This window comes from Canis aureus, chromosome 24, assembly GCF_053574225.1.
Source record: "Canis aureus isolate CA01 chromosome 24, VMU_Caureus_v.1.0, whole genome shotgun sequence".
In the NCBI taxonomy this organism is placed as follows: Eukaryota; Metazoa; Chordata; class Mammalia; order Carnivora; family Canidae; genus Canis; species Canis aureus.
The window spans coordinates 1367673-1381419 of NC_135634.1; the positions used below are offsets into that span (position 1 = coordinate 1367673).

At 41.2% G+C, this 13747-nt stretch overlaps 1 protein-coding gene and 1 pseudogene across 13 annotated transcripts in view; one reads left to right on the forward strand and one right to left on the reverse strand.

Annotated features, from left to right (window-relative positions):
* Positions 1-13747, forward strand: part of LOC144295641 (phosphatidylinositol 3,4,5-trisphosphate 3-phosphatase TPTE2-like) — a 174220-nt gene that overhangs the window by 155928 nt on the left and 4545 nt on the right. For all 13 annotated transcript variants that reach the window (XM_077867923.1, XM_077867922.1, XM_077867928.1 and 10 more), the window contains 4 exons: positions 6340-6431; positions 9623-9718; positions 11038-11108; positions 12538-12619. In XM_077867923.1, the coding sequence (XP_077724049.1) occupies positions 6340-6431; positions 9623-9718; positions 11038-11108; positions 12538-12619 (341 nt within the window). The remainder of the gene's footprint in view (positions 1-6339; positions 6432-9622; positions 9719-11037; positions 11109-12537; positions 12620-13747) is intronic.
* On the reverse strand, positions 1223-2734 carry LOC144295644 (14-3-3 protein theta pseudogene; annotated as a pseudogene).

The following is a 13747-nucleotide window of genomic DNA, read 5'->3' on the forward strand; positions in this document are numbered from 1 at the left end:
GCTCCCAGTGCTTCCCCATTGAGAATGATATTTGCTCTGGGCTTTTCGTAGATGGCTTTTAAGATGTCGAGGAATGTTCCCTCTATCCCTACACTCTGAAGAGTTTTGATCAGGAATGGATGCTGTATTTTGTCAAATGCTTTCTCTGCATCTAATGAGAGGATCATATGGTTCTTGGTTTTTCTCTTGCTGATATGATGAATCACATTGATTGTTTTACGAGTGTTGAACCAGCCTTGTGTCCTGGGGATAAATCCTACTTGGTCCTGGTGAATAATTTTCTTAATGTACTTTGGATCCTATTGGCTAGTATCTTGTGGAGAATTTTTGCATCCATGTTCATCAGGGATATTGGTCTGTAATTCTCTTTTTTGGTGGGGTCTTTGTCTGGTTTGGAATTAAGGTGATGCTGGCCTCATAGAACGAATTTGGAAGTGCTCCATCTCTTTCTATCTTTCCAAACAGCTTTAGTAGAATAGGCATGATTTCTTTTTAAACGTTTGCTAGAATTCCTCTGGGAAGCCATCTGGCCCTGGACTCTTGTGTCTTGGGAGGTTTTTGATGACTGCTTCAATTTCCTCCCTGGTTATTGGCCTGTTCAGGTTTTCTATTTCTTCCTGTTCCAGTTTTGGTAGTTTGTGGCTTTCCAGGAATGCGTCCATTTCTTCTAGATTGCCTAATTTATTGGCATATAGCTGTTCATAATATGTTTTTAAAATCGTTTGTATTTCCTTGGTGTTGGTAGTGATCTCTCCTTTCTCATTCATGATTTTATTAATTTGAGTCTTCTCTCTCTTCTTTTTAATAAGGCTGGCTAATGGTTTATCTATCTTATTAATTCTTTCAAAGAACCAACTCCTGGTTCTGTTGATCTGTTCCACAGTTCTTCTGGTTTCGATTTCGTTGAGTTCTGCTCGAATTTTAATTAACTCTCTTCTTCTGCTGGGTGTAGGATCTATCTGCTGTTTTTTCTCTAGCTCCTTTATGTGTAAGGTTAGCTTTTGTATTTGAGTTCTTTCCAGTTTTTGAATGGATGCATTTTATTGCGATGTATTTCCCCCTTAGGACTGCTTTTGCTGCATCCCAAAGATTTTGAACGGTTGTATCTTCATTCTCATTAGTTTCCATGAATCTTTTTAATTCTTCCTTAATTTCCTGGTTGACCCTTTCATCTTTTAGCAGGATGGTCCTTAACCTCCACGTGTTTGAGGTCCTTCCAAACTTCTTTTTTTTTTTTTTTTTTGTAGGTGTAAGTGAATTTTTATTGGGAAGGGAAGTTGTCAACTTAAACAGCAGCAAATGAAGAATGAGTAAGGAAACTTCCTGTTGTCACAGATACACAAGACCTCCATCATATATGATACGGAAGGCATTTCAATTTGTGACCCCCAGCGCAGAAATGCCAAACGCTTTCCACTCAATCTAATACTTCTGGATTCCTACCAAAAAGAAATACATTACGAGCATGAAAAGTTGCTTACTGAAAGGAAACCCCTGAAGAGTAGGAGAGGGAATGTAGAAATTAAGAAGTTATGTGGAACACTTTTAAATTGTAATGACTACATTTCATATCTTCACAGTAATACAAAACACAGTCACTTGCAGAACTGGTTCAGATTACTTAAATACCAGATACATTTTTAGTCCTCTACATAAGTGTTTGGAAGTTACTTATGTTTATATGAAATGAAGTTATTAATACTTTTCTACAGCAGTAACTGCACACCAGGAAGGCCAAGGCAAACACAAATCAAGGAATGGAGTTTTCCCAAAGCTGTGGTGTGAAAAGACTATAAACAGTTGATTCCATACACATGAATGGGTTTCTTTGCTATAGGAAATCCAAATGGAATAAGGAATGGAGATGAGTAAAAAGGTTTCTCGAGGGGAAGGATGACCACCCTGTATGCATTTAGTTTTCTGCCCCTTCTGCTGCATCACATTCTTCTCCTGCACTGTCTGATGTCCATAATGTTAGGTTGTCTCTAAGCAATTGCATGATGAGGGTGCTGTCTTTGTATGAATCTTCATTCAGTGTATCAAGTTCTGCAATGGCCTCATCAAAAGCTGTTTTAGCCAGAGTGCAGGCAAGCTCTGGGTTATTAAGGATCTTGTAGTAAAATACAGAAAAGTTAAGAGCCAGCCCCAGGCGAATGGGGTGTGTAGGTTGCATCTCTTTCTTGCTTATATCAAAAGCCTCTTGGTAAGCTCCTTGGGAATTATCTATCGTTTGTTTTCGATCATCACCACACGCAACTTCAGCAAGGTACCGAAAATAATCTCCCTTCATTTTCAGATAGAAGACCTTACTCTCTGGATTAGTTGCGTTGGCTATTAAATACTTATCCAACAATTCCAGCACCGTGGTGCAGATGGACCTCAGCTCGGACTCCACTTTCTCCCGATAGTCCTTAATCAGCTGCAACTTCTTGTCCGAGGTGTCGGTTTTCTGCTCGATGCTCGAGATGACCCGCCAGGCGGACCTGCGGCCCCCGACCACGTTCTTGTAGGCCACCGAGAGCAGGTTGCGCTCCTCGTTGGACAGCTCGGCGCCCTGCTCCGTCACGGCCTTCATGCAGGTGGCCATGTCGTCGTAGCGCTCGGCCTGCTCGGCCAGCTTCGCCTTCTGGATCAGCTCCGTCTTCTCCATGGGGACGCGGAGAGGAGAGCGAGGGCGAGCACCGACCCGGATCGCGAGGAGGCGTGCGGACGGCCTTCACGTCTCCGCGGCCGCGGCCCTTCCAAACTTCTTGTTGTGATTTAGTTCTAATTTCAAGGCATTATGATCTGAGAATATGCAGGGGGCGATCCCAATCTTTTGGTATCGGTTCAGACCCGATTTGTGACCCAGTATGTGGTCTATTCTGGAGAAAGTTCCATGCGCACTTGAGAAGAATGTGTATTCAGTTGAGTTTGGATGTAAAGTTCTGTAGATATCTCTGAAATCCATCTGGTCCAGTGTATCATTTAAAGCTCTCATTTCTTTGGAGATGTTGTGCTTAGAAGACCTATCGAGGGTAGAAAGAGCTAGATTGAAGTCACCAAGTATAAGTGTATTATTATCTAAGTATTTCTTCACTTTGGTTATTAATTGATTTAAATATTTGGCAGCTCCCACATTCGGGGCATATATATTGAGGAATGTTAAGTCCTCTTGTTGGATAGATCCTTTAAGTATGAGATAGTGTCCCTCTTCATCTCTCACTACAGTCTTTGGGGTAAATTTTAGTTTATCTGATATAAGGATGGCTACCCCTGCTTTCTTTTGAGGACCATTTGAATGGTAAATGGTTCTCCAACCTTTTATTTTCAGGCTGCTGGTGTCCTTCTGTCTAAAATGAGTCTCTTGTAGACAGCAAATAGATGGGTCCTGCTTTTTTATCCAGTCTGAAACCCTGGGCCTTTTGATGGGGTCATTAAGCCCGTTCACGTTCAGAGTTACTATTGAGAGATATGAGTTTAGTGTCATCATGATATCTATTCAGTCCCTGTTTTTGTGGATTGTTCCACTGAACTTCTTCTTAAAGGGGAATTTTAAGAGTCCCCCTTAAAATTTCTTGCAGAGCTGGTTTGGAGGTCACATATTCTTTCAGCTCCTGCCTGTCTTGGAAGCTCTTTATCTCTCCTTCCATTTTGAATGAGAGCCTTGCTGGATAAAGTATTCTTGGTTGCATGTTCTTCTCATGGAGGACCCTGAATATATCCTGCCAGCCCTTTCTGGCCTGCCAGGTCTCTGTGGAGAGGTCTGCTGTTACCCTAATACTCCTCCCCATAAAAGTCAGGGATTTCTTGTCTCTTGCTGCTTTAAAGATCTTCTCTTTATCTTTGGAATTTGCAAGCTTCACTATTAAATGTCGAGGTGTTGAACGGTTTTTACTGATTTTAGGGGGGGATCTCTCTATTTCCTGCATCTGAATGCCTGTTTCCCTTCCCAGATTAGGAAAGTTTTCAGCTAGGATTTGTTCATATACATATTCTGGCCCTCTGGCCCTTTCGGCGCCCTCAGGAACCCCAATTAAACGTAGGTTTTTCTTCCTCAGGCTGTCGTTTATTTCCCTTAATCTATCCTCATGGTCTTTTAATTGTCTGTCTCTTTTTTCCTCAGTTTCCCTCTTTGCCATCAACTTGTTTTCTATGTCACTCACTCATTCTTCCACCTCGTTAACCCTCGTCGTTAGGACTTCTAGTTTGGATTGTATCTCATTCAATTGATTTTTAATTTCTGCCTGATTAGCTCTAAATTCTGCTGCCATGAAGTCTCTTGAGTCCTTTATGCTTTTTTTCTAGAGCCACCAGTAGCTGTATAATAGTGCTTCTGAATTAGCTTTCTGACATTGAATTGTAATCCAGATTTTGTAACTCTGTGGGAGAGAGGACTGTTTCTGATTCTTTCTTTTGAGGTAAGGTTTTACTTCTAGTCATTTTGCTCAGTGCAGAGTGGCCAAAATCAAGTTGTATTGGGCAAAGGAGAAAAAAAGAGGAGAGAAAGAAGGAAAGATAGAGAAAAAGAAAAAAGAAAAAAGGAAGAAAAAAGAAAAAAAAAGAAGAAAAAGAGAAAGAAAAAGAAAGAAAGGGGAAGAAAAGGGTGGGGGAAGCAAACAGAAATGAAAAAACAAAACAAAACAAAACAAAAAAACACGGGGAGTATCTTCTGATTCTGTGTACTTTAAGTCCCTTGGCTCCCCCTGGAAATTGTCCTTCTAGCTGGTCTTCTGGGGGAGGGGCCTGCTGTGCTGATTTTCAGGTGTTAGCACTTGGGGGAGCTGCTCACCCCCTGCCTGGTGCAGGGCTCACTGGGGGTTGTTTACACCGTGAGGCCCCAGGAGGAACAGCCCCAGTGGCGGGGCAGCTCTGAGCCCTGGAGTCAGCCCCCGCAGTAGCTCCAGAGCTCTCTGTCTGCAGGGCCTGGAGGCTCCGGGGCGGGGCCGCTGCTCTGCTCAGCTCCGGGAGGAGCGTCCTCGCTGTCCTGGGCCCTCCCGGCCTCTGCCTGTCCCGGGGGAGGCGGGATCCTGGGCTGTGTCCCGGCGCCCTGTGCTCCGGGGCCTGCGCTGGTGGATTCGCGCTCCCGCCCCGCAGCCCCCTCCGCGGAGCCGCCCCCGAGCCCCCCCAGCTGCTCCCGCCCCGCAGCCCCCTCCGCGGAGCCGCCCCGAGCCCCCCGAGCTGCTCCGGGTCCCGCCGTGCGCGCTGCAGCCCTTAGGGAGCTCGGCGCACTCTCCGGGGCGCAGGTGCCTGTTAGTGTCCCCGGGAGCCCGAGGGCATCCCCGCCCTCCTGGGTCCTGCTCCAACTCCCCGCGAGCCCCTTTCCCCCGGGAAGGTCGGTGCAGCTCCTGCTCCTCCGGGACGGGGCTCTCCTGTCCTGGGGACACTCGCCCCGGCCTCAGCCCGGCTCCTCGCGGGGCCCCTCCCCCTTGGAGGCCTTTGTTTCTTTATTTCTGTTTCCCGGTCTTCCTACCTTGATAGAAGCGCGAACTCTTCTCACTGTAGCGTTCCAGCTGTTCTCTCTTTAAATCTCGGGCCGAATTCATAGATTTTCAGGATGATTTGAAGGTTATCTAGGTAAGTTGGTGGGGACAGGTGGCCTGGGGACCCTCCTCTCCCGCCGTCTTGCCCCTCCTCCAAGAAATGATGATGCTTAAGACAAATTACTAATGTGGTGTTAGTGAAAACAATGAAAACATGAACATCAAGAATGATTAATATATGACTTTGTTAGAATGTCTTTTTAGTTCTGTACCTTTACTTCTGTGTATATTTTTCACATGCATGGTTAAAAGGTAAGCAATACGAAATTAATTGAAGGCTTGAGAAACCAGCCCTTTTAGGAACTACTAAAAGAAGGGGGTCATTTGAATTGAATAAAGAGCAAGAAACCATTTGTCTGTAGATGTATCCTGAACGCCACAGGAATGTTTAGATTACAGCTGTCCAATATTTCCATAGAGATTGATTGCTCTAGGAACTGAAGTTAGATGAAGCAAGAGGAATTTAGACTATTTATTATTGAGAAACATTATCAGATGTCTGAAGCAAGTAACACATTAGCAGGAAATGTTGCAAGTTACCTTCCCTGATTTTTTTTTTCTAGAAAGTTGAAGAAATGAGATTCTAAGTCTTCGAAGCTGAACTATGTCTTTTTCTGCCCCCCAGCCTTATGAGTTGTGCTTTAGGAGACAAAGTTGGGCTCAAAGCTTTGTCTTTTGAAGATGGAATCCAAGCAAGACCTAAATGATTCATTATTGACACACTGTTAGCTGGAATAGTTTCCTCTTTTTAATCCATAATGTTAATTGGTGATACATTTGTTCTTTGCTCTAACTAGCCTAACTTTATTTTCTTCAGGTGTTGGAAAAGGCAATGGAAATGATCTAAAAGTACAAGTAATAATGCAGCACAAGATCATCTTTTTCTGTTCTGCTTCTAAAAACTGTCAGGTAACAGCATGTAACCTGAAAATTCTGGTATTTTTAAAATTTTACTTAAATTCAATTAATAAACATATAATGTATTATTGATTTCAGAGGTAGAGATCAGTGATTCATGAGTCTTATGTAATACCTGGTGCTCATTACATCACCTGCCCTCCTTAATGCCCATCATCCAGTTACCCTATCCCCCCTACTCCCTCCCCTCCAGCGACCCTCAGTTTCCTATAGATTGTCTCTTATGGTTTGTCTCCCTCTCTGATTTCATCTTATTTTATTTTTTCCTTTCTTCCCCTATGATCCTCTGTTTTGTTTCTTAAATTCCACATGAGTGAGATCATAATTCTCTGACTTATTCCACTTAGCATAATACCCTCTAGTTCCATCCACATCATTGTAAATGGCAAGATCTCATTTTTGGATGGCTCAGTAGTCCATTATATGTAAATATATAAACATATATAAATACATAAATATATATACCACATCTTCTTTATCCATTCACTGTCAATGAACATCTGGGCTCTTTCCATTGTTTGCCTATTATGGACGTTCCTGCTATAAACATTGGGGTGCAGGTGCCCCTTTGGATCACTACATTTATATCTTTGGGGTAAATCCCTAGTAGTACAATTGCTGGGTCATAGGGTAGCTCTATTTTCAACTCTTTGAGGAAACCTCCATACTGTTTTCCAGAGTGGCTGCACCAGCTTACATTCCCCTACTGTTTGTTTTAAATCTCAATGTCAAATCAGCATGTTGACTTCCCCAAACCATCAGTCATCACAAAGAAAGACCATGTTGTTTTCTGGTTACCATCCAACTTGGTGTCCTTGAGCAAGTCAGAGCTCAAACTCATTATTCAAAATCGTTTTTCAGGGCATTTTCCAGAATATGTTTTCAGTTCAGAGTATTGCTTTGCCTGTCACTTTTCCATACATGCCAAGCATGTCCCCAGGAATCTATCTGAATTTTAAATTCATGCATCTGGTGATTTTTAGCCATGTCGTCTTCTTCTTGGTTATTTTATAATATGGCACTGATTCTAAAATTTTAGTGTGCATGTGAATCACCTAGGAGCTCATAAAGATGCAGATACCTAGATTGTACCCCAAAAATATATTCAGGAAATCTGGAATGGGGCCCAGAAATATCTAGAGTTAGCAATGTCCCAAGTGATTCTACCTCAGATGTCCTATGGGACTGCACTGTGAGAAATCATGCAAGGGTGGTCAGACGGGGGATGTATTTCTTTGCCCAAAGCAATGGGTCCTGATAGTCTTGTTTTCTTTTCTTTCTACTTGAAGAAGTACCTCAGACTACCCACCTTTTCTGAAGTAATAAGAAACCTTCCTGGGAAAAAAAAAAAAAAAAAGAAACCTTCCTGGGTCTCAGAAATATAAACTCTCAAAATTCTCTCTCAGGGTTTTGTCTCTCTTCTTTCTCCAACACCACTCCTTCACCTTTACCCAACTGAAGGCACTCACCCAGACCTGATTGACTTTCTGTTCTTATCTCTACAAATACTCTACTCTTGGTTTTGCTCATCCATTCCCCTGCTTTAAAGCTATTTTTTTTCTCTCACTCTGCACACATTTATGAGCACCCACCACCTGGCAGGTAGACAGCCTCTACTCCCACAATGCTACCACATTTGTTGATCCAAATGTGTCAAATGAGCTTTTCCTCGGCTTCTGCAAATGACACCAGAGTTCTCTCACTCAGGCCTTAAAAGGTAGTAGTATCTTTGATTCTTTCTTTGCTGTGCCCCTCGCCCCCCGCGTCCCCCACCCCCAGTCCAGTCAGTCACCAATTCCTGTTGATTATACCTTTGGAATCTCTCTTCACTTTCTCCATTCCTTTCTGTTCCCATTGCCCCTGCCTAGTCCGGCAGCTCATCTGCTCATTGCCAAATTTCTACAACGCTCTCCCTCCTTCCCTTTCTTCTCATACAGTACAGTACAGAGAGTCCTAAAATATGCAAGTATTTCTCTGCTCTTACTGTAGAGCAGAAGACACTCTGTGTGCCTGTAGTCAAAGCTGGTTAGGATCTTCAGCTCTGTGTATTTATAAAATAAAGATCAAATCTCAAGTGTTATGAGGATTAGATAACATACGTGAAGTTGCTTTGTGAGCTATAAAACACTGAAGAAGTGTTACATGTGGAAATTTTCAGGCCACTTTGTCACCAGGAAATGCCCCCACCATCGCCACCACATGCTTCAACAACTTACTTCCCTGGCTCTTGAACCTTTATGATATAGCCCTATCAGATCTGAGACCTGAGCGAATTTCCATCAGTAATTTGACCTGCAGATTCCATTCAAAGTGGTTGAGTACCTTCTGACCCTTGGAACACAACACTTTCATTTCTGTTTCATGTGTTTGCTGGTTTTTCCTCTCCCTACCCCACACCACACTGTCTGCACTGGATGCTCTCTTCAGCGCTCATGATACAAATCCATGCCCAGCTGTTTCCATGCCTCTGTGAAACCTTCTTATTCTATGCTTCCTGTTAACCTCCCCAAAGCACACACACCAGTCTTCATCATCCAGCTTGACATGTAATTTATGCCATTCTAATTGTTTATGTAAATAGCTCCCTGAAGCATACCAGAGTTTGCACTTTCTTTTGTATTTTACACAGGGCCTAGCACAGACTTTTCTCATTGTGCATGCCATTATTATACCAGGGTAAATCGGTAACAAAGAAATACTCAGTATAGCTTCAAAGTCCTTCATTCCAGAAACTTGGCCAATCTTTGGTCACTCCATCCAGTGGTCGGCTATGGACAAGGCCTATGATCCCAAAAGCAAACACCTTTTTGATAAAACATGACCAATTAGGTATTACTTCTTAAATGTGAATGCCAGCTTTAAAACTGAGCTCTGTGTCTCAGCATATGAAAATCAAATGACACACATTCAACAGTAATGTTTACTAAAACTCTAATAGAAAACCAAATACTTCACTTTTCAACAGTGCATTACCATAACCTCCAAGAATATTGGCCTTTTAAAAGTGTAAACAGTATTGCAACTTTACAGAAATGATTCACATTTATTTATATGGGTAGTGACTGGGCTTGAAGACCAAGCATACTTGGTAAATCCAGAAGCCTTGATAAGCAGACTGAACTTCACTGTTATTCTTCTACTGGGTAGGGTTATAGTTCTGAATTCCATGTGATTATTCACAGATATTTCATGATGTTGAAACAGACAGTGTAATAATTCAGCTATCCAACTGCCCACCTCTGTATGACGATGTCAAAGTGCAATTTTTCTCTTCTTCGGTGAGTAATCAAGAAAGAACCTATGCCAGTATTCTCATCTGGACTTTTGAATGATTCTGATTTAGGATTTCCTTTGCTACAATTCTCAGCAAGGACTATGATAGGAAATATCAACCCCTGGCCAGGGAGGGGGAGAAAAACAGGTCAGGTCTGTAACAGTTTATAAAAAGAACACAGGTAAAGAGTTTTTGGTTTAGTTTTTTCTAAATTCTATACAACTTACATCATATTTTCAAATAAGAAAAAAACCAAGGCATATCTACTGCATAGCAGTGATCACATTTTTGTTTTGTATCTTTAAAACACATGCTCCCCACAATTTTTTTTTAAAAGATTTTATTTATTCATGAAAGACACAGAAAGAGAGGCAGAGGCACAGGCAGAGAAGCAGGCTCCATGCAAGAAGCCCAATGCGGAACTTGATCCCAGGACCCCAGGATCATGCCCTGAGCCAAAGGCAGATGCCCAACCGCTGAGCCACCCAGGCGTCCCTGCTCCCATAATTTATAAAGACTTTAAAATGAGGGAGATTTGACTTTCCTTTGAGTTGATAATAGTATTTTAATCCAATATTTAACTTACGAAAAGAATGTTTGCCATTGTCCTTACTCTGAATAACATGAGTAATTTCCCCTGAGCAGTCACAAAGTATACAAGTGTTATTCTGTATATAACAAATTTCTAGGCCTTAGTGGTTGTTTTTCTATTAAAATCATCAAGCAGAACTGCCTACAATTAACGAGGTTGATCAATTTAAAGTTTGTATCCCTTGCCCTCCTTCACCACCTGCTTGCTCCATGGTGAGAGCATCTGTTCCATAGTGAAATGTTATGTCATACCGGATGGCCATCCTTTGATTACTGAAGCCAGTCTGAACTCTCTCAATCAGTGGTCTCTAAGCAGCAGCACCAGTACAAGAAGTACTGGTCCAGGCAGTGTTGCTAATTTTGTGATTTTTAGGGGCCATGAAATGAAAACACTTTCAAAATATGTAGGTATTCTTATTTAAATACTGACAGTTATCAATGTAGCTGTTCCTTGTGGAAGTGGACGATCTCTTTGAGCATAAATGGGCATCAGTCTCTGGTTGACACTGTAAACTAGGAGACTACTGACTATTTCCTTAAATTTTGATAGAAAGAGCAAGAGAAAGAACCAGGCATTTCTTAAAGCCTCCTCTGCTGTGTCATGAAAGATTACAGACTATTAAATGCTACACATTTAATGGCTCTAGTTGATCGACAAATACAGAATTTTAACCCCTTTGTTATTTTTCATAGTAGAAATGATACTAAAAAAAAATTTTTTTTTAATTTTAGGATCTTCCTAAATACTATGACAACTGCCCATTTTTCTTTTGGTTCCACACATCTTTTATACAAAATAACAGGTATGGCTCTGATACAATCCGTAGAAACCCCTTAATCTCCAAGGTCTGTGTAAGGCATAATGGCAATCCTATGCTCAATTTACAGAAACCAAGAAATCCTCAAGTCCCCCATTCTTCATTGTCTTTTTCCTCTGAATCTGGTCATGTAAAACATGGGCTATTCTTAAGAACCACTGTTGCATGATCCTCAAGGCCCATGCCATGGACTGTCGCATAAGTTAAAACATAATCTAATCAGATCTTGAGTATGGTAATAAATCCCTCCCATGCAAGTTTAACATGAGTCTGCTCAGTCACTCTGACTACAGCAGGTTCTCTGTATGTTAATTTACTGACCATCCACCAAATTCTATGCCAAAAAGTCAGGCATCCTCAAGGAAGGCTTCAGCTAGTTTAAAGGTGGTATGTAGATCTAGAGTGGCAGAAATTTATGACACAATAAGCATCAATGAAGACAGCTTCAAGAGAATCCTAGTATCCCAGTTAAAAATGATTTTCTAGTGGCTAAATTGGGAAACCATTTTTTAAAAAGTAATAACTACTATTCCAAGGAAACTTCTTCCCTATCTGGAAACTCATTCCTGAGTCTAGAGGGTCTCTAGAATTCTAGTACTTTAAGGAGTATTCTTTGGCACTGAGAATTTGAGATGTATTGGTATCACCCCAATACATCTCATGTATCATCCAATACAAAAAAGGAAAAATATCCAAAGAAATGAGTTTTGAAGTAGTTGTGATTGTATGTGGCATGAATTAATAGTTCTCATTATATACAACCCTAGTCTTTTCTTCAAATCTGAACATCTCACCATACCTCATATTCAGTAAGGCAATAATAAATGGAACATCTGGTCTACATACTTACAATACACATATTTCATGGGTAGAGAAACTTTGGCTTTGATGGAAAATTTTTAACAATTTTTCCCGGGGTGTATATAAACTTTTACTCATAACATGGATGAAGTCCCTCAGGTAGAACTTCATCTGGTGCTGCTCCTCCAGAGTAGTTCTTGGTAAGGGGTACAGTTTTTTCCTTTATAACCCCACGATCATATTGGAGAGGCAGCCCATTAGGATCACTTTTCTCCTCACTTTCACAGGTTTCTAATTTTCCCTACTACTAGGGAGAACAGTTTTATTTGTTCCACAGAGGTTAATAAGTCAAAAATGCCCCTATCCTCATGTAAGAGACACTATTTTACTGCTTGATTTTAATTCACATCTAGTCTAATTAATAAATTGCCATGTGAAAAGTCAAATGTCACTACTGCCATAGAAGGCAATATGAGAAGAATCAGGGACAAGTTGTTACTGATGATTAAGATTTTGTTCGCTATGGAAGGGAGGAGTGGGTTCTCAGCAGGCTTCCTAGGAGCCAAGAGAGGGGCCATGGTCATCGATTGAAACGAGGTTTCTTCTTTTCTAGGCTTTATCTTCCAAGAAGCGAATTGGATAATCCCCATAAACAAAAAACATGGAAAATTTACCGTCCACAGTTTGCAGTCGAGGTATATTTTGATGAAGTAGTAGCTGGTACCTGATCAAGTACAGTTCCCTTTCTAGGACAGAATCATGTTCTCCACCCCACCGCCACATATTTATATCTTCTAAACCTACTTCCTTCCTGGTATACTTACATTTACATTTATGTACATATGTTTTTGAGAAACCTTAAATATATACAAAGTAAAATGTCAGTGGTGCATTTTATTTTTTGAAGGAGTTCTGTCAGGTTGAGATAACTACTGTTCTGTGTCCAAATTTAAGAGCTTTGAAATAACAGACTTTCATATCAAAATAGCATTTAAAAATTGTGACTCCTCACAATATTGAGTGAGGTTTATTACATATTTTTAGATAAGAATTCCCTGCTTTACATTTGTAATTTCAGCTAAGAAAAGTTGTTTCTATTTTCTTCCTCTACTTGTTTGTTAATAGCTTATAAACCATCAGATTGCCATCAAAACTTGTTTTAAATCCCTAGAACTGTTCCCATAAGCAGTCCCACCAGTGCTTAGGCTACATGCTTCCTTTAATTATACAGTTTTTGGGGAAGGCAAGACAAGTTTGGTAAACATAAGCAGAAGTTACTGAAGATTATCTTTTTCATAACATGACAAGTGAAGTCAAAGGAAATGTTTGCCTAGAAAAATCTAGATGATTTTAAAATCCACCCCCTCCCTTACCACAACTTCACTTACATTTAGGGAACTCTGAGAAGGAAGGTCAACTTCTCATTATAAACACTCCTTAGTCCTGGCTGCACATTCTAAGTATCTTCACTGTATCTTAATTGTCCTTATTTATGGACACGCCCTGGATGCAGGTGCTCTTTTTCCTTCTAAATAGTCCTCAAAGGGTCTTAGCTGCCAGTGCAACAGCCCACCTAAAGGCTTTTTGCTTTTCTAAGTTATTGGGCTCCCCTTGGAGGAACATGCTTTAAGTTCTTTCCATGGTCTGACTACATTATTTGCTGTAATTTGTGTCACAGAAACATGTTGTGGCTGAACAACTTGTACTGTTCCCTTGAAAATGCATGAGCCATAAGCCAGAGAGGGCAGACCAGGTGGCAGCCTTAGGTAAATAGAGGGGAAAATACTTTGTTGGCCATAAGGAAGGAAACCCCAATTTTTAAG